The 24,329-nt window shown below is 35.1% G+C and overlaps 6 protein-coding genes and 1 long non-coding RNA gene across 10 annotated transcripts; 4 read left to right on the forward strand and 3 right to left on the reverse strand.

Annotated features, from left to right (window-relative positions):
* Positions 1-637: 637 nt before the first annotated feature.
* Positions 638-1,664, reverse strand: LOC108846058 (protein OXIDATIVE STRESS 3). The gene is made up of 2 exons (XM_018619267.2): positions 1,275-1,664; positions 638-1,142 (listed from the first exon to the last, which is right to left on the reverse strand). Exons 1-2 carry the CDS (start codon positions 1,547-1,549, stop codon positions 899-901), a joined length of 519 nt encoding a protein of 172 aa, XP_018474769.1. The 5' UTR covers positions 1,550-1,664; the 3' UTR covers positions 638-898.
* Positions 1,665-5,040: 3,376 nt separating this feature from the next.
* On the forward strand, positions 5,041-7,658 carry LOC108846782 (putative FBD-associated F-box protein At5g56560). Its single transcript, XM_057006646.1, has 3 exons — positions 5,041-6,789; positions 6,892-7,029; positions 7,130-7,658. The coding sequence occupies exons 1-3, from the start codon at positions 5,197-5,199 to the stop codon at positions 7,400-7,402; spliced, it is 2,004 nt and encodes a 667-aa protein (XP_056862626.1). The 5' UTR covers positions 5,041-5,196; the 3' UTR covers positions 7,403-7,658.
* A 42-nt stretch (positions 7,659-7,700) lies between these two features.
* LOC108845509 (mitogen-activated protein kinase kinase 6) lies at positions 7,701-9,867 on the reverse strand. Its single transcript, XM_057006647.1, has 8 exons — positions 9,680-9,867; positions 9,366-9,453; positions 9,158-9,292; positions 8,787-9,014; positions 8,521-8,703; positions 8,177-8,400; positions 8,034-8,079; positions 7,701-7,926 (listed from the first exon to the last, which is right to left on the reverse strand). Exons 1-8 carry the CDS (start codon positions 9,760-9,762, stop codon positions 7,834-7,836), a joined length of 1,080 nt encoding a protein of 359 aa, XP_056862627.1. The 5' UTR covers positions 9,763-9,867; the 3' UTR covers positions 7,701-7,833.
* A 160-nt stretch (positions 9,868-10,027) lies between these two features.
* Positions 10,028-11,538, forward strand: LOC130509699 (uncharacterized). Its single transcript, XR_008943687.1, has 2 exons — positions 10,028-10,502; positions 11,069-11,538. It is a non-coding gene; the product is annotated as an uncharacterized LOC130509699 (long non-coding RNA).
* An 883-nt stretch (positions 11,539-12,421) lies between these two features.
* LOC108846510 (B3 domain-containing protein REM20-like) lies at positions 12,422-16,014 on the forward strand. 4 transcript variants are annotated; one of them, XM_057005648.1, is made up of 9 exons: positions 12,422-13,182; positions 13,266-13,362; positions 13,460-13,525; positions 13,608-13,675; positions 13,762-13,841; positions 14,048-14,679; positions 14,917-15,319; positions 15,399-15,478; positions 15,568-16,014. In XM_057005648.1, the coding sequence occupies exons 6-9, from the start codon at positions 14,599-14,601 to the stop codon at positions 15,808-15,810; spliced, it is 807 nt and encodes a 268-aa protein (XP_056861628.1). In that variant the 5' UTR covers positions 12,422-13,182; positions 13,266-13,362; positions 13,460-13,525; positions 13,608-13,675; positions 13,762-13,841; positions 14,048-14,598; the 3' UTR covers positions 15,811-16,014. The 4 variants fall into 4 exon arrangements, with proteins under 4 accessions (XP_056861628.1, XP_056861626.1, XP_056861627.1 ...); XM_057005646.1 differs by having other exon boundaries at positions 12,427-13,182; positions 13,762-14,328; positions 14,430-14,679; XM_057005647.1 differs by having other exon boundaries at positions 12,427-12,929; positions 13,011-13,182; positions 13,762-14,679.
* A 650-nt stretch (positions 16,015-16,664) lies between these two features.
* LOC108846091 (profilin-5-like) lies at positions 16,665-17,649 on the reverse strand. The gene is made up of 3 exons (XM_018619300.2): positions 17,462-17,649; positions 17,091-17,228; positions 16,665-16,989 (listed from the first exon to the last, which is right to left on the reverse strand). The coding sequence occupies exons 1-3, from the start codon at positions 17,585-17,587 to the stop codon at positions 16,855-16,857; spliced, it is 399 nt and encodes a 132-aa protein (XP_018474802.1). The 5' UTR covers positions 17,588-17,649; the 3' UTR covers positions 16,665-16,854.
* A 2,568-nt stretch (positions 17,650-20,217) lies between these two features.
* On the forward strand, positions 20,218-23,104 carry LOC108842775 (ATP-dependent 6-phosphofructokinase 7-like). The gene is made up of 10 exons (XM_057005709.1): positions 20,218-20,483; positions 20,659-20,705; positions 20,929-20,968; positions 21,068-21,268; positions 21,370-21,582; positions 21,665-21,863; positions 21,971-22,236; positions 22,317-22,362; positions 22,451-22,605; positions 22,690-23,104. Exons 1-10 carry the CDS (start codon positions 20,397-20,399, stop codon positions 22,885-22,887), a joined length of 1,452 nt encoding a protein of 483 aa, XP_056861689.1. The 5' UTR covers positions 20,218-20,396; the 3' UTR covers positions 22,888-23,104.
* The last annotated feature ends 1,225 nt before the right edge of the window (positions 23,105-24,329 follow it).

The raw sequence follows: 24,329 nt of genomic DNA on the forward strand, positions 1-24,329 counted from the left end.
ACTATCTCTCAAGTTATTGGAAAGTTGAGAAGTATAAGTTGGTTAAAGGAGATAGTGGATGCTCAAGTTTTTCTTCTTGGAGGCAGATCTTTTTGCTCTCTGGTGGGTTTATCTTTCAAGCTTTTATTCATCCTGAGCATTTTGCATGTTGTTTGATGAATTGTCAGCTGATGATGAAATCTTGCTTGTCAAGGTATCTACTTAAGGAAGAGAATGCTGAGTGGATTATCTATGTTCGCGGGTTCTAGGAAACAACTGCACTTTGATTTGGTGTTCAAAGTAAGTTTTATGTAAATTTTATTGTCTTTAATTTTAACCTCAAGCTGTGATTTTGCTCTCAATCTAGCCATAAAGAAGAGCCGGTTGGCTTCAAGAAAATCACAAAGACCTATCCTAAAGCGAGTTGTTTTTGGTTTTCGTCTGTGGACCAGATCACAGACCATAAAGAACTTGGGATTCACAAGATGTCTGTTTAGTTGATATCCTAGATGAGGTCAAGGCTCGCAGTAAAACTGTCCTGATTGTGAGCGGTAACAATGGCTAGTTGATTTCCTAGTTGACAAGCCGTCTCTTCCTATGGGAAGCCATAGTTATGTGGAAATGCTTCCACCAATTATAGGAATCACTAAAGCTTTGATACGTACAACTAACTACACAATAAAAAGGCCAAAAAGTGTATAAACAAGTCTAGTTTTAACTCTTCTTACACAGGTAAAGACACTGAAATCTCTTAAAGACTTAAAAAGACTTAAGATTAACTTTTATCAAAAAAAAAAAAGACTTAAGATTAAGGTGATGTTTTGGGGGATTATGTTACTGTGAAACTGATTTTTTTTTTGTATCGTAAAAAGGGTTAAAAAAAACTTTTGAAAGACTAATGTTTCTCTGATATCTAACATCATCTTCTGGCTAGACAAGAGAGGACAGAAGGTGTTCTTGTGGCTTTCTTGGAGATTGTAGCTTTAGGGCAATAAACCCTTTTGTAGCTTTGATCTATTATTCCTCCAGTGCTCTTCGCCTTTCTTCTTGCTCCATAGTTTCTATTTTTAAAACCTCTCTTCACAAGATCTTCAAGACTTTTAGCATTTGCTAGTGATGTGAATGATTGAGATTTTCCTTCATAAAACTTTGACAATCCTCTCCTGCAAAAATAGTAAACAACTTTTGTTAGAAACAAAGATCTTGAGCTGAAAAATCTTTATATTCATTCATCATTAGGTATTAAAACCCCAAAATGTTAAAAGAAATAATATGATCAAAGAATGTTTTCTTACTTGATTGGAAGGTGTGACATGAGGTCAGAGAGATCTTCAAGAGGTCCATTTGAAGAAGACGAAGAAGCATCATCATCATTATCCTCTGTTAAATAAGATGAAGAACACATGGAAGATAATGAACAAGATGATGAATCTTCCTCGGAGAATGTTTCAGTTGCTAACATCGATCTTGAAACTCCTTCCACAATGTTTTCTTCTACTTCGGTCCTCCTTGAGTCTTCATAGATCATGTTGCCCATTTGCTTCAGATTCAGATTGAAATGAAGAGTCATCTTTGAAATGAAGATCAAACTCAAAATAATAATAAGGATTCTTGAAACAGGAAAAAAAGACAGAACACAGAAACATGAGTTCTGTTTACGGATAAACGTCTACGTTTATATATAGGGATCATGTGAAGAGGTTCCAGTTATATTTAAAATTTAAAAGAAAAAGAAAAAGGATAAATATATGTGTGGGCATTACTTACGTGCAAGCCGTGGATAACGTTGACCCTTTTATTTAATTTTCACATCTATTTCCAAATATTTGTTTTTCCTTTTTTTTCTTGTTATGATCGTTATCTATAATCTGTCACATATGTTAATTGCTATTATTGTGTTTCTTATATGCGGTTCTCATTCTATGGGCCGTCACTTTCATATCCCACTTTTGTGTTCTTTTATTTTATTTTATTGTAACGCACTTTATTCTTTAATTTGTCATTTATGAGGTAATATTCATTTTATATCAGTACAATCATTTCAAATACCAAATATTTTTTTTTGTAACTAAAAAATACCAAATATTGGTTCTTTGTAATGTGAAAGATGATCATAAAATAGTTATAGAATCCTTTATAATTTATATACTAGATATAAACAATAAAATAAAGTTGGTTTGTAACTATATAATGCTTTCTTTGTTTCAAAATGCAAGTAGTTTAAGTAAAACATTAATATTATAAAATTTGTTACTTTACAAATATTGTTTTATTATAAAATATCTGTATAATTTAATTAGTTATTACAGTATCTAATAAATATTAAATTATATTAAACTATTTATATTTTGAAACAGAAAAAACATTTACAACTATTGATATACGGTTTAGAAGATTTGTTTAGGAGTGTTCAATTTCCCATGATAGCTGTTACTAGGCAAGAGGATAAGACCCATTCTTTTAAAACATATCCGAATCATGTCCTAGTCACCCCTATCGTTACCCTTTTTAAAATTAATTTTCTTGATTCTGTCAATTGGACCGAAACTATTAGAAATAGAAAAATAACTTAGATATATCCTCAAAATAAATTATATTTTATGTCTATTGATATATACGCTAAATCGCCAAAACAAATAATACATTTTTATTGCAATGCTGATTTTTCAAAATTTAAGGATATCGGCATTAGTTGAATTTTCCAGTGATTTTTTCTTAAAACCCATCCAGATACTGAACTAGACGATTTACTGGGCCACTTAAACATCAAATCGACCGCAGATAAACTACAGATTAATATATAAATTAATTTTATTATATAATAATATATTAGTTATGAAAATAAAAACTAAATTTAATATTTTCTAAATACTGTTTAAAACAAAAAATAATAGTTTGGATATGTATACCTTTTATGTTTAAAAAACTTTAGAAAATTCTTTTACTTTTTATATTTTATTTTCATTTGATATAAAAAATACCAAAAAATAGTTTAGACTATTTGTTACTCAACAAAAAGTTTAGACTATTAAAAAAATATTTGTAACTAGTTAAGAGTTATGATATCTAAAAAAGTCAAGAATAAAATTCATAAATATTTATATCTAATGTGAATAATAAATTAGACTTCAAATCCAAAACAAACCAAAAATAAAATATCATTGTAATAAATGGTCAATAACAAAAATAAACTAACAACTAAATCACATCAACTAATTTTGATTTTCTCTATCATAGTTCACTTCATTTTCTTCTCGTGGCATAGTGAAATCTTTATCAAAATTTAAAAGTCACAAATTAAATAGTGTAATTGGTATTATGTATGATTAAAAATCAGAAAGTTTAATCTAAATTGTAAAACTTCAACAAAATAATATACACAGGATTTAGAACACGTAAAATCTAGTACCACATATTTATAATAAATAAAATAATCAAAAAGCAAAAAAGAAGAAGAAAAAAGAAATACAAAATCAGTAAAGGTCAGGAGAAGAAGAGAGAGACAGCAAAAAAAAAACTAAAAAAACTAAACTTTTTAATTGGAAATTTAAAAGATAAAATAAAATCTAAACACATAATAAAAAAATTTCAAAAATTTATCTATTGGTTCAACCGGTACCGGATTTCGGGTTTTGGTGGGTTTTTACGGATTTTTAAATTTTGGGTTTTTCAGAAAATCCAAACCAAATTTATCTCAGATTACAAAATTTACCGGTTCAACCGTAGGTTTCGGATCGGGTTTCAAAACACTGCACCAAACTAAACTATAGAGAAAGATAAATAAGAGATAATTTCGATTTTGAAAAGAGTCTAATAAATGTTTGAGATATTGTACTTGAACATAATAACATTTTATTAATATAAATTTATTTTTAAATTGAGGCTTTCTATCATTAATCTAAATTTCTTGAAGTATTAAAATTTATCATCTAAAAACTCTAGTGTGAATCTCAAAAAAAAACTCTAGTGAATCTATCATTAAACCTCAAAGATATCAATTATCAATGATCATATCAATCATCGAGATTTTTACATTATGAATACTAAAGATGGGAAAAAAAACTGAATCCGAAGAACCGAACCGAATCCGATTCGAAAAAATAGTATTAAATCCGAACCGAAATTAATTAAATATCCGAATGGGTTCAAATTTTTGGTATTTAAAGAACCGAAACCGAACCTGATCTGAACCGAAATATTTCGGGTACTCGAATATATCCGAACTATATTAATATACCTATATATTTTGACTATTTCTAGATTTTAACATACATTAAAAATCATTTAATATATATATATATATAATACTTTTAAATTATCCAAAATAATTGAAAACATATACAAATAGTCAAAAGTTCATGTCTAGATATTTAAAGTATACTCAAAACACCAAAAATACATAAAATATTTATTGATTCTCTATCCAAATATTCAAATCAAACCAATTTATATGTTAAGTTTTGATATTTTGATATATGTTATTCAAATTTATATGTAATATATTATTTTCTTTATAGATTATGTGAAGTTTAAAGTATATAATGAGTTTTAAAATTTCAAAAATAATTTAAATGGGTAATCCGACTCCGAACCCGAACCGAGATTTAGAAATACCCGAATAGGATTGAAATATTTGATCCTGAAAACTCGAAACTCGAATAGACCCGAACCAAAACCCGAATGGATACCCAAACGCCCACCCTTAACGAATACACAATAACAAAATTCAAAGTAAAAACTCTGATACTTGAATATTCAGATTGCAAATTGAAAGTTTAGGAATGTAAAATAATTCTGACTCACGCATATATATGGATCCTCCGTACTTATTTTTTAAATTTCCTTTTAGGTTTAAAAAAAAAATAAAAGGCAAAGCAAAGAAAGAGAAAAAACTATAAAATGATTTTAGATAGCCTTTCAAAAAAGATATTAATGAATTACACCCTTTAAATAATTGGAAGAAAAATAAAAGAAAAAGACAAATAATGATTTTTCCACGTCAAATTAAGATTTAGGAAATTAACCTTTACTGCATTTCGACAATATTTTTCCCTTCATACGTTATAAATAATTTATTTTTAATAGCGAAACATAATTTGACTAGGATTCTTAGTTAATTTCTTCTTCGCTTGTGCCCCAAGTTTTCCCTTCAGTATAATTAGAGACAGAAGTTAGGGTTTTCCAAACGGAGAGCGAAACTCCATCAAACAAAAAAAGATGGAGGAACCGAGCATCTGTGAGTTGCCAGATGATTTGATCTTGAAGATATTCTCGCTGCTTCCGCTTTATAGAGAGAGCACTGCAACACATCTCTTAAGAAAATTACGAATGGAGGGTCCATGGAAACTAGTGCCGGATGTCATGTTTGATGATGATGATGAATCATATGCGAGTTTTGTGACATTTATGAATTTTGTTTACGGATCGTTGTTGTTTAACAATGATCAAATTCTAGAGAGGTTGCATCTCATACTTAACCAGGACTATTCAGCTTCAGACATCAATATTTGGGTTAAACTTGCGGTTAAGCGGTCTGTGAGAAAGCTGAGGATCCAGACGTTTGGAAAACCCCTAGAACTGCCGAGTTGCTTGAGTACTTGCGTAACCCTAAAGTCATTGGTACTCCATGAAGTTAGGATCAAGGTTGTTCCTTCTTGCCTTCGTTTGTCTCTCAAAAGTCTGCACCTTTTCTCGGTCCAGTTCTCAGGTGACGTGTCTCTTGCAAGTCTTTTGCAATCGTGTCCGCATCTTGAATATTTGGTTGTATGGGATGTGGTGGTAGATACTTTTCCTCCTTGTTTTCTTTTTTCCTCTCTCAAAAGTTTGCACCTTCTTTCGACTTATTTCTCGGAGGAGGACGGATCTGTTGCAAGTCTCTTAAGAATCTGTCCTGTTCTTGAAGATTTGGTTGTGAAGCGAACCTGCCGAATATTCAATAATTATGTGCCTCACATTTGCAGAACACTAAAAACATTGATACTCCGTGACCTAATCATCGGTTCTGTTCCACCTTTGTTTTGCTTGCCATCACTCAAAACTATGCACCTTTTATCTGTTACGTTCTCGGGTGGCGAATCAGTTGCAACTCTTTTACAGATATGCCCTCTTCTTGAAGATTTGGTTGTGAAACAAACAGAAGTATCCGACAGTGAGGATACTACTAAGGAGTGTACTCTGAGTTGCAGAACACTACAAACGTTGACGCTCAGTGAACTAAGTATCAAGATGTATCTGCCTTGGTTTCGCTTTCCACTGCTCAAAACTCTGCACCTTTTGTCGGTCAAGTTCCCGAATTACGAATCCCTTGCACTTTTCTTACCAATCTGCCCGCTTCTTGAATATTTGCTTGTAGACCAGACCAAAGACGACAGTCTGATCTTCGAAAATGTTCAACCTTGGTTTTATTTGCCATCACTAAAGAGTCTGCACCTTATATCGGCTAAATTTTGGGGGGACGAATCATTTGAAGACCTTATACGAAGGTGCCCGGTTCTTGAAAATTTGGTTATAAACAAAACCATAGATGACAATGTGATGATATTCGACATCGATGCACCTTCTTTGAAGAGCTTATCTATCGATAACTCGAAAGGGAAACGTGCCTGCGTTAAGAAGGATCGTGGGTTTGTGATAAATGCTCCTTCTTTGGAGAAAATAAACTTTAAAGATACATTCAGTAACTTTCTGGAGTTTGAACATATGACAAAGGTGACCGAGGCTAATGTCCAGGTTATTTGTAGCCAGTCTGAAAAGTTCATAGGATCTTTTACCTCAATCCGTCATCTATCTCTATGTTCTCTCTCTTCAGAGGTAAGAAAAAACTTTGTTACTCAAATAATGTCAAGAACACAAGATTCTCCTAGTATGTCTTATTATTTCAATATAGTAAACTATTGCATATTTCAATTGCAGACTCCTCCATATCCTAGGGGCACTACCTTCCCTTATCTTGAACATCTAGAGCTATGTACATGTTCTGCTGGATGGGCCAATCTACTTGTTTGTATACTCAACGACTCTACAAGACTCAAACATCTCAAGCTTAAGTCGGTATGTAGTATGTTATTTTTTTACTAGTATGTTTTTTTTTACCTAGTATGTTATAAGAATGGTATCAAGGTAACCACAATGTAATGTTTCTTCTTCTCAGCAACATCGTGCCCATTACAATGATCCGATGATTCACTGGAACAAACCTAGAACTGTTCCGGAATGTTTATCAACGCATCTAGAGATCATGGAGTGGAGACAATATGAAGGCACAGAGCAAGAGAGGAATGTGGCTGACTACATGCTAGCAAACGCTACTAGTCTAAAGATGGTGACATTCTCAACAAGATGTAGAAACAAACATCACCGCATGCTCAAAAAGTTGAAGAAACTGCACAGAGTTTCACAGACATGTCAGTTATTGTTTGACTGAACTCTTTTATGTGATCTAGTATGTGTCTCAAGAAGGCACATGAGGTTCTTAGGGTTCTTCTTACTTGTCTCTGACTTTATTTTTGGTGTTTCTGGGTTTTTTCTTTTCCGAATCTCCAGATCTTTATATTGTGGAAAACAGAGCATTTTCTGCTTACATGTTAATCTACATATAAGATACCCTCTCTGCATTTCAAGAAAATGACTCGTCTCTTTATGAAATGTCATGATTTGGGTGGGGGATAAGTCTATTTTTTCACATACTCGACCAAAAGATGTATATTTCATATCAAAAGAAGAAGGCAATGAATAATAAAATCTCATTCAATTTGATCATCAAGTAACCGTAAACTTTAGAAACACATTATACATCATGCCATCGTATCATATCATATCATACACCAAAATGCAGAAGAAAAGAAGAGGACTTACTTATCTAAGGTAGTTAACAGGTGGTTCCAAAGTGCCGACAAGTATGCCGAGATCAATATCCTTGTCCTCAAACTTTTTTATGAATGGATGACTCTGTGAACATTAACAAACAAAAAAATCGCATGTTTTCATCAAAGATCCTGAAGGTTGTTACCAAGAGAGAAAAAGAGAGGGGGGGGGGGGGAGTAAGAATTACTTACCAAGAGGTCCAAGGATGATGCTCTTGCTGCAGGATTTTTCTGTATGCTGTTTGTAATGTAAAAAAAGAACCATTAATTTAAACTCTTTCTTTCTCTGTTTCAATGCAAAGTATATGACAGCATATAATGAGTAAACCACTTACCAGGCTGATACAAAGGAGCAGAACTCAGGTGAGAATTGATCAGAAGGAGCAGTTGGTGGTGGATTCTCTACGATTGCTGCCAAAAGCTCATAAAAGCTAGGCGGGTTCTGCTGATCTTCGGATTCCAAATAAGGGAATCTTCCTATTGCACATTCTAACACTGACATGCCCAAACTCCAGATGTCGCTGCTGTAGTCATATGCGCTTCCACTGATCCTCTCAGGCTATGTAAGTAAAAAAAAAAGGAGACATGGTTATGTATCTTAAAAAAACAAGATCTACTACTCAATGGCATATAAGAAATTTATACTTCCAGATGTAGTGATTTTGGAATGTTTTCGTACCGACATATAGTTGTAAGTTCCAACAAATGTGTCCCTCTGTCCCATGGAGCTAGCAAGACTTGCACTGACACCAAAATCAGAGATTTTCACTTCTCCTTTATGGTTCACAAGAAGGTTTGATGGTTTAATGTCTCTGTGTATGACATGTCTTTCGTTGTGCAGGTACACAAGTCCTTGCAAAACCTGTTTACAAGAAGGGTGGGGGTGGAAATAAGTAAAAGAGTGATATAAAATCATTAGAATGGCTTTGAATCATTTGGTGGGACCTGTTTACAGACAACAGCAAGGTAAGGCTCGAGAATAGTGTTGAATTGTCGTATGACATCCGCAAGAGAACCACGGTCCATGTACTGGAGCACAAGGGAAAAGGCTCCGTTGTGATAGAAAGAGTGGTAGCAGACAACAACATGTGGACACTGAGAAGAAGCTTGGTTTATTTTGAGCTCCTGGACAATTTGCTTCCGGATTTCTTCTTGTATGTTCATCTGTATAACCTGTGATTCATCAAAAAAAAAAGTGAACAAACTCAAACCAAACCCCCCAAATGCTCTTGAACTCATTACAGAACAGAGCATAACTTTCCTGCTTCCCCCTAAGTCATATAAATAGCAACTTTTCATAAACTCTTGAAGCATACCTTCATAGCAAAGAGTTTGCCAGCCCATTTATGTCGAACTAACTGAACAACTCCGCCGCTTCCTTTTCCGATGACTTTCACAGTCTCCAAGTCTTCAGCGGTGATTTCGAAATCAAGCTCCTTTCTATCAGATGGCTACAATACACGTAATTGCCTTATTCTCTAGAGCAATGTAATCAAAGGGTTTCAGGTAAGGTGAAGTTTTTACCGTTGATTGCTTCTCATATGGCACCACCAGCCTCAGCCCCTTCTGGTTCAGTAGAAAATCTCCATCGTGAAACGTTCCACTTGCAGTCCTGTTACGCATTCACCAGTTAACCCATATAAGTTGTCCACACAGTAGCTATACGATTAAGAGTTCTTCTTTTTGAGATTTCAATATAATTCGATCAATTTCCAGAAAATGATTCAAATCACAAATCAGGATCCAACAACATACTATGGATGCAAATTTTGATGATAATTTCTTTGTAGCAAAAATCAGAAGTGGCGATTTCTAATCGTAGTTTAGGGAGAACTTACAAGAAGGAAGAGATTGGGGTTTGTTGAGCTGGGACGGAGAGCTTAAGCTGCTTCAAGTTTGATTTCAGCTTCATCGGCGCCATCTCTCTCTCTCTCTCTCTCTCTCTCTCTCTCTCTCTCTCTCTCTCTCTCTCTCTAGGGATTGTAAATAAGCAGTTTTCTAGAAAGAGAAAGTGAGAAATGGAGAGAAGAAGACGATTTGATTCTTCGTGGTAACGGACATTATTTTGAACGCGTGAGACCGGGAAAATTAATTATTATATAATTACCCAGAAATAAGACGGGCCAAGTAAGATTTAAATGGGCCCTTATTCGACCCATTAGTCTAAGCACGGTTACATTCTATAAGTGATGTTCGTTTGGTTGCCGCAGGTCCGGCGTCTGCGTCTGCGGCAATGATTTTCGCACAAAGCTTGTTCGTTTCATCGACGCAGGTACCGGCGTCGGCGTCTGCGTCTAGACGCAGCGTCCAGCGTCAAGACGCCGAAAAAACCAGCGGCCGCGTCATTTTTTCTGCGTCTACTTTACCTATTTACCGTTTTACCCCTAACTTGATTTCCTAATTACAAAAATATCTAAACCTATTGACGCAGACTCACCTCCATTGACGCAGACAGCTTTCTTCTCCAACTCTCTCTCGATCTCGAACCCAGCTCCCTCTTTCGATCTCCGGCGTAAACGCAGTGCTCTCTATCTCTTCTCCGGCGCAGTTCTCTCTCTCGATCTCCCGACGAAAACCCATCTCCCGAACTCTCTCTCTCGATCTCGGACGCGAGCTCTCTCTCTTCTCCGACGCAAACCACTCGAGCTCTCTCTCTTTGAGGTATCTGTCTCTGTTCTAAAGCATTGGTTGTAATCGTTTTGTATACTGATACTGATAGTGTAGCCGAGATGATCTCTGTTCTCTGTTCATAGTAGCTTCAATTTCAGCTTCAGTTTTAATATAGGATCGTAGCTTCAGTTTCAGCTTTTCACTTTTTAATTGCTTTGTCTTGTGTTGTCTTTGCTCTAGGTTCATGCGTTTGGTTCTGTATTTATGATCATGTTCTTGAGCTTAATGGTTTCTCTCATGCATCATGTGTCTGTATGTCCTTGTTCTTCCACTCATGTTAAGCTTGCTTATTGTTTCTGATCTTTCACTCATGTTAATATGTTTCTTGTGATTACTATGGTCTATAGTTTCGTTGAGTATCTGCAACTGTTTGAGGTTTAGACTGATGCAGTATTTTTGCACATTAGAGGTTATGTTAAGGTTGCTTATAGCCAATCAGTCTGATGTTTATACGTTTCACAGCCTTTGGCTTTGCTTATTTCTGTTTGTTCTCGTTTGTTTATGTTTGTTCTTCAGACATGTACTAATACTGACCTCATTGCATTTGTTTTTTGCAGGCTCTCTCGTCTCAAGCTCACACACATTTCTGCATATCTTTTTGTAATGTCGTTTGTATGCTTGTGCTAACAAAACAATGAATGGTGTCTTGGTGAACAGAGAGCCCAAAGAAGGTTGAAGAGAAGAAAATAGACGCATGGGGAAGTGCTGTTCCCGAAGATTTGGAACTGGACGAGGAGGCACTTGCTAAGAACAGAGTCAAGAGCCTGCTCGGCTAAGAATCATAGCTTCAGTCACATGAACATGATCGTTGGAAGTAGTTTTCATTTTGATTGAGCCAGAGCTCGTTTTTGTACATCACTCTCTTACGTTTTTTTTTTTTTTTAATCAATGCTCTCTTACATTTTCTTAGTCTGTATATGAAAAGTAACTTTGAAGTCAAACCCCTCTCTCCGGTTTCTCTACTTTTGTTATGATAAGTGAGGCTCTGTCTTCTTGTTTCATATTTACTAAAATGATGTTGACAATATATCTTATGTTGACCATGTTGTAGCAATTTTAATACATCATCCAAGCTTTGTGTGAAAACATCACAAGTGAATATGGTAGAGATGGTCTAAGCATATTTTATTTTAAGCATAAATATCATCATAACAACCAACTAACATTTATATAGTTTCCTAATATTAAACCGTTCTGTCATTATATTATATTTTAAGCATAAATATTTTATTTTATTTATATAATCTCATAATGTTTAACATATCTGTCATATAAACATAAATATCTTATATTTATAAAAATAAAATATATAATTTTATCATATTTACTTCAATATAATTTTTTTAATATGATTGATTATAATTATAAAATATTTTGATGTATTATTTTTATTTTTATTTAGCTTATGATTTATGACATCAAATATTTTTATATTTTTATATTTGACCAAAAATTTATTACCAATTGAAAATAATATTCTTATGGATGTAAATATATTTAAACTACATTTTATTTATTTAAAATACAATTTTACAATTTTTTAAAAATAAAATATGAATAAATGAAAATAGTCGCAGCGTCAATCAAACGAACAACCCAAAACAGCATCATGCGTCTGCGTCATGCGGCTGCGTCAATTTCCTGCGTCTTCGAAACGAACAACAATCAGTGTTGGCGTCAGCGTCGGCGTCAGCGTCAGCGTCTATGAAACGAACATCAGATAAACGAGTTTGACGCAGCCGCTGACGCCGACGCCGACGCCGACGCCGACGCCGACGCTGAAACCGGCGGCAACCAAACGAACAGGGCTATAGTAATTTCTTCTGCAAGTTTATGTAACACTAAAATCCTTAACAAGCCGATAAAAGAAGCAAACAACAGCAATAATATTATCAGTTGTGCTTCAAGAAACATACGTCTAGAGATGGCAAACTGGGTACTGGACCGCGGGCGCGGTCCATAAGGGTTTGGTGCGGAGCGGGTATGGGACGGGGATTTCATGACCCGCAAAATACCGGGCCTTGCGGGATGGGTTTGTTTGGGTCCGGGTTCATAGCGGGAAAAGCCCAGAATTGACCGCGGGACAAATGGGATCCCGCATCTCGATTCTTCATTTGCTTTCCGTCACCTGAGAAAAAAAAGAGAGAGAGAGTGAAAGAGTGAAAGGCGAAGGAGCATCTCGGGTTTGGTGCCACCGACGATGAAGATTAACACTGTGGGAAGAAACAGAGCTCCGACGATGGCCGTTCGATGTCCGACAATGCTTCTGGTCACCACATCGTCTTAGACCTGCAGCGAAGGAGCTAAACCGAGAAGCCTCCAACTAAGTCGATTCATCTTCTATTCTTCTTCGATATGTCTTCTATCCGTTCCATTCCTTCCTCATGAGCTTCTAAACTTCACAGATAAGACATGCATGTACAGAGTTATGTATTTCAGACAAAAAATTCTATTTTTTTGGACTTCAATCTCTGCTCTAACTTTATATTTTTTTTTCAGGTTGTTAATGTAATAAGACCAACAACATTCGATCTATAAATTTTTTTATACTCTAGGCTTTCTTAGCGATCTATAGTTTGTGTTAAGTTCTTAAATTAAGACAAGACTTTTTTGCATTGGAAGTTCCTCCTCTTCGTGTGTGTGTGTCTCTCTCCCTGCAAGCAAAGCAAATGTAAGTTTCAGATATATTTTCTAAATATTTTGTCTGTTGAAATTCCTAATTTGTTTATATGTACTGTGTGTGACTGGTCTCAGATGAGTAGCAGCAGCCAATGGAATCGTAACGTTGGGAACTTGCCTCCTCCAGATCATCATCGTTAAGTCGTTGCCTCTTCCGATCATCATCGTTAAGGTTCTTTTTTTGTCTTTTTGTTTTGTTTTTTCTTCTCGAACTCAATTAGGATCTGAACGTACGTACTCTCAATAATAAAATTGTATATTCCCTGTAGTATGGACCCATTGTGGACATTGATTTGAAGATTCCACCGAGACCTCCCGGCTATGCATTTGTAAAGGTATTTGTGAATTGTGATTCCCATAGGAGCTAAAAGGATCTATTCTATCTTCTTGTGACTAAAGAGTATGTTATTGATGCAGTTTGAAGATCCTCATGCTATTTATGGACGGGATGGGTATGACTTTGATGGGTGTCGACTAGTCTACGGGTTAGTTAAGATCATCCCATTTCTTATGAGGAAGGTGTTGCCTTTGTGTGATTCTTATGATGAAGATGCTTTGGTGTGATGTGTAGGTTGAGATTGCACATGGTGGTCGTAGACAGCAGCAGCTACAGTGGGAGCCGTGCACCTTCTAGACGTTCGGACTATCATGGTTTGTATACTCTTCTTATCAGTTAGTTTTATTTTGCTTTTTTTTTTTACATTCCAAGGGAACTCAGTAAGGAGAATTGTCTTGTGAGCAGTAGTGTATCGAGTTTGTTTAATATGATTTTGCTACCTTTTTCAACTAAAATAACTTGTGTTCCATATCTGATATGCCTTCTTCTTGTATTGTCTTTGTTTGTGTTCTGTGGTGAGGTGATGGAACTATGGTGAACAATCCCGCGGGATGGCCCGCGAAGGCTTGCTATAAATGCGGTACGGGATTGGACAGCTATATTGAGGACCGCATCCCGCGCGGGACAGGCCCGCTGTGTACCGGCAGAAGACGAACCCGCAGCGGTTCGAGACGGGACGGGACGGGAGAGCCCAATTGCCATCTCTACATACGTCTTACTTAAAACGAGTTTATATAAATAGACTATATAAAAGAATGAATATAACAGAGGATCGAGTGGACTACAAATGCTGATAATGCTGTATTTACAGTCTCTTCTTAACTTGGCTGTTCAACTTTTCATTATTTTATATCTTTCTCTCTAAAGTTTTTAAGTTCTCAGACATGCATTTCCTGTGTCAGTGTGGATACACAGAGTGTGATCAAACAAAGATGTACAACTCTGTTTTCTTCTCAAAGCTTTTTGACTCCTTTGACTCAAACTTGGTCTATATAAGTCCCGTTGTTCTTGACTCATCTCTCTCTCTCCAACCCATTTGAAAAGAATCTCTCTTACAACAGACCTCTCTCCATGTCTGGAAGTGAGGAGGAAGATGATGTTCTTCCCCGTTTCTCCAAGGTCTTCCTCTCACAAACCGCTTCTGAATCGATGGTACATATCTCTTCTTCTCTCTTTCAATTTTTCCTTCTTCCATGTAACAAGTAGAAAGTATTATGTTTGGGAGAGTTATGGTTTAGGAGCAAAGAATCTTTAGTTACTTAGGATGAAATGTGATCAAAAGATTCTTGATTTGTTCCTTTGTCTCTCTTCTTCATACGTTTTAAGTTTTTTGATTTTAGTATGAGTTTTCTGATGTATATGCTTTGTTGTATGTATGATAATTATCAGGCGATTCCAAAGTCTTTCAGTGAGCATCTTGAAGACCCACTGCCACAAACAGCTAAGCTCCAAGGCATTGGAGGTGGTGTTTGGACCGTGAGCTTCAAGAAAATACGTGACCGTGCGTATTTCACTTCTGGGTGGTCCAAGTTTGCAGAGGACCATGAGCTTAAGGACGGAGAGTTCTTGACCTTTGTCTACGACGGTTCCCACACTTTTGAAGTCAGTGTCTTTGGTCTTTCCGGATGTAAAGAGATAAGAGCTGCTGTGGAGACAGTCAACCTCTCTGATGTTGATTCTGACAAAAAAGAAGAAGAAGAAGAAGGAGAAGGTGATGATGATGATCCTTCATTCGATGCTGGTGAAGATGATGAAGCCAGCCAGAGTGTTGACACTGTATCTAATGCTGAAGGTTGGATATTTCATAGTAGTACTTACTAACTAACTAACACACAAACTTGTTGCTTAAACATGTTTTTTTTTTGTCGCAGTTGTTGAAGGGTTTTCGAATTTGGAGGTTGAGTCTAATCCATGCTTTACTACCACCCTCAAGAGCAGGATCTATGAGCTGGTAACTTAAAGATCTGTTTTACTGTCTTTTTCCTTCTCTTAATATGGCTGGTATATACATGTTTTGTTGGGGTTTTGTGTGTAATGCAGTTGATTCCTGCAAATGTGGTGAGAAAACATAAGCTTAAATTTTGTGACCGCATCAAGTACATTGATGGAGAAGGGATCATGCATGGGGTTAGAGGAAAATGGACTGATGATAGGATTTTCTTCAAAGGATGGAACAAGATTTGTAGAAGGAACAGGCTTAAAGAGCATGATACTGTCCACTGTGAGATGCTTCACATCAGGAAAAAAGTTCACTCAATCAAGATCACAGTCACACGTGGTTGAATCTTTCATCATCGGTTCAGCACCATCACCACACCCTTCATCCATCACTCATCAATGAGTTCTATTTTTGTTTGTTTAATGAGTGTTGTAGTTTCCTTGTTAGGTTTTTATCGTACTAGTACTTTCTTTATCCCCAAGAAACCTTGTGACCTTATTGATGTTTCATGTTGTATTTTCAATGCTTAATAGGGTAGTTTTTGAGAATGCACAAAAAATGGGGAGCGAAAAGAAAAGTTGAAAGAACCGAATTCTATAATCTAATCCAAATTATTATACCGGCTCTCCGAGCAACATGTCTTTGGACTATGTTCTGTTTGAGTCTTCCTCTGAAGTGATTGACCCGAACACCAATTTGCTTTACAAGAACATGTTCGATGCTCAAGTTGATGAGCTTTAGTAGCTGGTGGTGCATTGCTTCTTCTATAGCTTCGGAGAGATCTGAGAGGTGGTTTGGATTGGGCTTGTGGTCTTGGAAACGTTGATTGCACAACCGAGTCGGCCTTGTTTCCAACCGGATGCTTTGGGTTTCTCATGCTTCGTTTGTGTTCAATAGCTATTTTCATTAGAAGTTCAGAACAGAGCTAACTGATGTCGCTTGTAGCTTTGGAGGAGCTGTGTGTTAAAGGTCAACTAAATATCCTAGTAAGTAAACAAAAAGTCTTCAGTTTTGGCTTCTGCAAGATCTCAAGTCAACAGTCTTAGTTTGACTTTGATCTGATTCAATGTTGTTACAAGTTATGACAAATGCATATACATGACATTCTGTCTGAAAACTTGTAAATGCAGTCACATGTGTCTATCTATGTTCATGCGATCGAATCAATCTTCATTGCAATTCAACAAAACTTTCAATCTGCAGTTTAAGAATTTGATAATACCATATATAGTTTAAGAACAACACAACCAATCACTAATAGGCAGTCTGATATTTTAAATGATCAATCATCACATTCCATATATATATATATAAATAGTTTTTTTCCCTCACACGACACAACTAGAAGAGAACATGATGGACAAGAATACAGCATCACTTTGGGGGGATCAGAGCCCTGATTCAATCAAGTAGTCACCGAGCCTCTCCACAACCATATTGCACTGTCCAGGAGTCACCGGTTCCTCATAGATACCAAAGACTAAAGCCATGGTGGTCTTCTTTATGGTAACACCACCAGCTCCCTATAATATTAGCAAAAAGAAAAAAACTTACATTGGTTCCATAAAAAACAACAAAAGAAAAGAAAAAAGGTTTATCGAGATCATCAGTCAAGTTAACCAACCTTCTTTCCTCGAATGACAGCATTTGGCTCTCCTTGGATTACCATGTACTTTGCGCCATTGATGAACAATCCCGTCGGGGCAAGTGTTCCAGGCTCTGCGAAGTCTTTGTTGATGCCTTCGATTTCCTCAGGCTTCAACTAAAAACACAACAGCAATAGTTATACACATGAGAAGCTTTGTGAGAATCAGGAGACCAAACTCAACCACATTAAAAAAAAAAAAAACATGTTCATGTCCAAAGTCACAACTTTCTGCTTGTAAAGCTTTGAACTTTGTGATCTGAACTAAAATGATTCAATCTATTCATATACGAACTCTATGGAAACTCAGTAGACATCAGCGGTGGGCTGAAGAAACAAAAACCCTAAACCTGAGGGAAATTTGCGCTCTGAGCCCAGACGCTACCGTCATGGCCGATAATTGCGGCGGCGGTGAGGCGCTGTTCGTCCCCGAGATCGCACATCAAGTGATCGTCGACGTATGTCTGCCACGACATCTTCTGGCTCCGCTTCTTCTGTTCTGTCTGTGGTTAATCAGAATGTTTGGTAGAGATAGCGTTGAAACTACAAGTGTTTTGTGTGTGTGTGTGGGGGTAGTAGTGGCATTTTACGCAAATAGACGTGCATGGACGACACGTGTCAGTATGACTATCAAATTGTCGTGTGTAGAAAAAAGATTATTGTATTTTAAGTTTTACTAATGTCTACCGTCTGTTACAAAAAAAAATACATTTTTTTAAGTTTGCTTTTAAGAAATACAGTCTTTACATTTTCGATACATTTTTATTAAATTATAATATTAAATTATAAATTTTAATAAAATTAATTGTGTGTGTTAAGTTTCTATTAGGTAACAGTTAAACACCAAAAATAATATATTTACAACTAAAAATTAAAAATATTTTATTAATATGTGTAAAAATTCTCAAATAAATATATTTTTTAAACAGATTGAGTATGTGATACTGTTGGTAAATGATTTAAAAAAACTTAAGAGAGAGAAAAATAATAATAAACATAAAACTCAAATCAATTTTAAGGAAAATGGAAAGATTTGTTTAATGAATATTTAAAAAAAAAAAAGTAAAGATTTGTTTGATGAATAACAAAACACTATATACAGGTTTAACCTTTTCTTAAAATATCTTTCCATCTTCATACTACTACCATTTCACAAAAAATGAAAAAGAAAGCTGAAATGATTTCATAGTAACATAAACTTGGATACTTTAAAAAAGGACTTGTGGGAAGGCACATTTGAAAGAAATCCTGGAAAATCAGTCAGCTTAAAGGGTGAGATATTTTGGAGGCGATCGGTAGAGGCTGTAAGAACTGTGGAGAGCAATTTTAATTTCTACTGTCTTTTGTAAAATCAATCATATTTTTATTTTCAAAATTAAATCGAAAGCCAAAACATTATAAAAGAAAATATATTAAATTTAGACAGCACTTTCTCTAGAGATTTTATGCAGTGCTCTAAAAATTCTCTACATCAAAATAAACTAAAGCCAAAGATAAAAATCTAAAACCTAAATCTTAGAGTAAAAAATAGAAAGCCTCTACCAATCATTCCCATTATTTGTTATGGAGTGGTATTAGTAAAAGTCATTAATTTGGTTTAAAATATCCAATAAAATCAAAGTTTTATAATTTTGTACTTTTATATTTTATTTCTTTTTGTTTATTTCAAAATTTATTAAGAAAATAGTGTACTAAATTATTTTGGAAGAAATATTTCTCTTTATTTAGTTAAATCATAAGTCTTAACAAATAAATAAAATTATACGACTTTATTTTAAAATAAATGAAACAGTTAGACAAAAAGTTGAAATGGCAATTATAAAAATATTTTATTTTAATGAAAACTAAAAAATAATATTAGAAATCGTACATAGAAAAAAAACAGAAATAATGGCTCAAAAGAAACAATACACATTTTCTACTAGTAGTTTTTATTCTGGTTCGGTGGGAAATTTCATTATTTTCAGTTGACCACAGAATAGTCGATTCCAGAAAACTCGATGATTCATACGGTTTCACGAGTATAGTTTACTTTATTTAAATTAATTATATACAATTGATATTTAATTTATTTAAAACGAGTAAGCAATAGAATTATGAACTTTATAGGCTTTCGTCAACTCTTTTTGGATTCTACAAATTTTAAAATCAGATTATCTCTTTGTAAGCAGCAATAGTTGCCTGATACATGACATGATGACATCCCAAAAAAATAAGGCACAAAGATTCGAGAAAACTATCCTAAACAAATATACAAACGTAAAACAGAGATAGTTTAACCAGCTTTCAAAAAAAAAAGTGTTTGATTGGTAAACATATCAGCGCAAAACGGAGTAAAACCATTTACGCTGGACCCACTATATGTAGAGTAAATTTTTTTTTTGTTATCATGTGTTTTAGTTTTTTTCTGGCGCAACTCTTTTCTCAACTAATAGAAGATGGAAATATATCGCTCATTAAAGTGGGTCCATATAACTTTGCATTTGCTTTTTGGTTTCACCATTTTACTCCAGTCCTCTGATATTTTACCAATCAGAGAACAGAGATAGTCGGCACATAAAAACTGATTTGTCTTCTTTTTTTTAATTAAGAGATTATGCTTCTTTATCGTCGGAATATCCCTTCAACGTTGAAACAGACATGCTTTAGTAGAAAATACAAAAGGTGGAACCGGTCAAGACGCAACCTCTTATTTTTAATTGTTAAAAACACTAATTTTATTTATTTTAAAATAAAATTTTAACTATAAAGAAAATTAGATTGAAAGAAATATTTTATAGTTTTATCAAAAAATTATATTTTATACTTTTATCAAAAAACAATGTTTCTTTAAATAGTAACTTTTAAAAATATTGAATATTTTTTCTTTAAATTCCATAAGATGTTAAACGGCACTATTTGAAACGAATGAATAAAATACTATTTTAGTGTTCCAAAAAAAAAAAGAGAGGATAAAATACTATTTTACAAATAGTTAACTTAAATTACTTATTTTACAAGCCCCCAAGTCAACTATGTCCATAGATGGAAAATTTAAACTGTTCTAGAATACTGTGAATAATCTTTTTTTTTTGTTTGAAACTGAACTGTGAATAATCTTTTCCTTTGAAAGTTCTTCTTTTCCTGCATTTTATATATATACACGAGAATCCTGTACCCAACTGCATATAACACACTCATGTTTAAAAGTTTTATTTGAGGCCAACCACCTGTGTGATCAGATTACCCGTCTAAAAAAAGCGAGAAAAGTTCTTCGTCTCTCACACACTCTTACATCTTCTGATTATGTCTAGTCCGAAGATCGTCAACGGTTCTGGTGGTTATATACTACAAGACGTTCCGCATCTCATCGATTATCTTCCTGACCTTCCTGTACGTTGCACTTTGATCTCTGGTTGTTGTTTTATTGATTTGTAAAGTTAAAAAGGAATATTCTCCAATCTTCACAAAGAGATCGTATCTAATATCGTCTCTTAACAATGGATGAGTCTTTTGCTTTGGGCTCTGTAGTTTTGATATGCTTTCACGGTATATATGTTATTTGCAGACTTATCAAAATCCATTAAAAGACAATCCAGCTTACTCAGTGGTTAAGTAAGTATTTTTCACCTATCCAGTAAGTATTTCTTGAATTTCATGGGTTCAGGACCGAAACCACAACATATAATATTAGTTTCGTCCCAATGTTCACTCGAACCGGAGACCCTTTAACACAATGACCATAAATCAAGTCCAGCTGAGCTAATGACCTCCAGTGATTTTCACTGCATAAAGGGTTCATAGTTTTGTGTTTTGATTTTTTTTGTTTGTTTGTCAGGCAATACTTTGTTGATACAGAAGATACTGTACCTGAGAAGGTAAATTCATCAAGCAAAATCCTTCTTTACCCTGCTTGAAAAATGGTATTTAGATGATTTATTATGTCATAATGTTCTATTTTTGTTCTTGTTATTCAGATTATAGTCCACAAAGATGGTCCAAGAGGAATCCATTTCAGACGCGCTGGTCCACGCCAAAAGGTTTACTTCGAGTCAGATGAAGTCCATGCTTGCATTGTTACATGTGGAGGTCTCTGTCCCGGTCTCAATACCGTGATTAGAGAACTCGTGAGCAGCTTATCATACATGTATGGAGTAAAGAGAATCCTTGGAATCGATGTAAGCAAGCTTTGTGAAAAACATAATATTTATGATCTCTTCGTCTACATGAGTTTGAGTTTTTGCAACTAATTGTCCTAATGGATTCTCATATGTAACAGGGTGGATACAAGGGATTCTATGCCAAGAACACGATCCCTTTGAACTCTAAAGTCGTGAACGATATCCATAAACGCGGAGGAACAATCATCGGTACCTCACGAGGTGGACATGATACCACAAAGATTGTTGATAGCATCCAAGATCGAGGAATCAACCAGGTTTACATTATTGGTGGAGACGGAACACAGAGAGGAGCTTCAAAAATATATGAGGTAACAATCATCGGAATATATATTAATTTGTAAGCTTTAACAAATCAACATGAATAGATTTGTGTATAATTAAACCATGTAGGAGATTAGGAGACGTGGACTTAAAGTTGCTGTGGTTGGAATACCCAAGACGATCGATAACGATATACCAGTAATAGATAGATCTTTTGGGTTTGACACTGCTGTGGAGGAAGCTCAACGAGCTATCAACGCAGCACATGTTGAAGCTGAGAGTAATGAGAATGGTATCGGTTTTGTTAAGCTTATGGGTCGTCACAGTGGTAAGTTTTTTTTATCTCTTCTTGTGTGTATTGCTTTGAACATTATTACAGTTAAAGCACCTTTAGAGATGTTAATGATTATATACTATTTGATGAATTACTTACAGGTTTTATAGCGATGTATGCTACATTAGCAAGCAGAGATGTTGATTGCTGCTTGATTCCGGAGTCACCATTTTACCTTGAAGGAGAAGGTGGACTCTTTGAGTACATAGAGAAACGGCTCAAGGAGCATGGTCACATGGTGATTGTTCTTGCTGAAGGAGCAGGACAAGAAATGATGTCCAAAAGCATGGAGTCTAACACTCTTGAGGACGCGTCTGGTAACAAGCTTCTCAAAGATGTCGGCTTGTGGCTATCACAGAGCATCAAGGTGAACAAAACAAAAAAAAAAGACTCAAAAACCTTCTCTTATCTCATGACAATGAAAACTCATCAATAGTATTTTTACAGGATCATTTCAAGAAGATCAAGATGGTTATGAACCTCAAATATATTGGTAACAAAGATCATTACCCTTTTTTCTTATTTTTCATCTACTTGTATTTAGGTTTATTTTAATGGCAGTTCTTGTTTCTGGCTTTTAGATCCTACATACATGATCAGGGCGATTCCAAGCAATGCGGCAGACAATGTATACTGTACACTTCTTGCTCAGAGTGCGGTTCATGGTGCAATGGCTGGTTACACTGGCTACACTAGTGGTCTTGTCCATGGAAGACAAACATACATCCCTTTCTACGTAAGTTGTAATCAATATGAGTAAGCTTGACAGACACTGGTCTCGTTGGATGGCCTTGATTGATCTTTATGTTTTTGTATGCAGAGGATAACAGAGAAACAGAACAAAGTGGTGATTACGGATAGAATGTGGGCAAGGCTGTTGTCTTCTACTAATCAACCAAGTTTCTTGGGCCCTAAGGATATATCTGAGGCCAAGAAAGAGAAGGCGCCTCCTACTGACGGTGAAATATGTAACGGAGTTGTTGATATACCTCCGGTGACTAAAGAGATAACTAAGTGAAAGTTAAAAAAAAAAAGAAGCTTTGGTTAGAGAACTTTCAGGCATCATATACATATTCAGGGGTTTCTGAAAAATTATGCCGGAAGTGAAATAATTGTAAGAGTTTGTGAAACACATCTTTGTTCTCTTCTTTTATATGTGTTGTTTTGTAACTTTTTCACACTCCACATATCATATGATTGTGATTTATGAATAAATGAAACAATCTTTTCTTTGTTTTGGTCACATGTTAAGATTTTTTTTTTATCATTTTCTGATTTTGCACCAATATAACTTTACTTTAACGTCGACTAGAGTGAAAAACTCTAATTGTATTGAACTATAAAATCATTGTTCAATGTTAATACACATATATAATCCCTACAAAAGTCTCCAACCACTGTTTTTTTTTCTTTATTGTCGATAGCACAACAACCCAATATTCTAATTAGTCCAATCAATAACAAACATTTTTTATATGTAAATAATATCACGACTTCGTCACAGTCTCGTCGTACTCTCTCATCTTCATCAGTCAATCAACATTCAGAAACTTCTCGGCTTGTTTCTCCCATGGCTATCAACAACTTTTTGCTCTTCACTCTGACTTTCCATCTTCTCCTTCTACTCCACGTTTCATCTGAATCTTCACGGATCACCGGTGATGCGTCTCGAACGCCGACGAAGTTCCTCGAGCTCGCCAAAAGTCCGGAGGTTTTCGATTGGATGGTGAGAATCAGAAGGAAACTCCACGAGCATCCGGAGCTGGGCTTCGAGGAGTTCGAGACAAGTAAACTCATCAGGTCGGAGCTAGACCTGATGGGAGTTAAGTACAGGTATCCAGTCGCTATCACCGGCGTTGTTGGTTACATCGGCACGGGAGAAGCGCCGTTCGTTGCGCTAAGAGCTGATATGGATGCGTTACCTATGCAGGTGCTGTGTTATTTGTTTGTTTTTTGTTACTGGATAGTTCGGATAAGAGAGTGTATTAGGACCATTTAACTGGAAATTTGGTTTAGATCGGTTTAAGTAGTGAATCGAGTCAAATATGAACCAGTTAATTTCCAAAAACAATCTAGATTCTGTTTGATTCTATTTCGGTTCAAGTTTCAGATAACTCAAATAAAATATAGGTTAATTTTGAATTGTTTTAGATATTTCTGAATAAGTTTTGTGTAATTCAAATTGTTGGTTTTTCAAATATTTTTGGATATTTTAATTGAATTATTAACTGTGTTTACAAATATAATTTATTTTTTATGTATTTCAGATATGAAAAATATAGAAATCTTTCAGATATTTATAAAGTTTCGGTCTAGTTTAATTATTTAGGTCTCTTTTAGTTTGATTTTTTTCCAGATGGTAATTATGACCAGTCATAAATCATTTCCATAAGTTCACAACTATACTATAAATTCTGATTGGTTATTGACTTCAGGAAGCTGTTGAATGGGAGCACAAGA

Source organism: Raphanus sativus, chromosome 3 (genome assembly GCF_000801105.2).
Source record: "Raphanus sativus cultivar WK10039 chromosome 3, ASM80110v3, whole genome shotgun sequence".
In the NCBI taxonomy this organism is placed as follows: domain Eukaryota; kingdom Viridiplantae; phylum Streptophyta; class Magnoliopsida; order Brassicales; family Brassicaceae; genus Raphanus; species Raphanus sativus.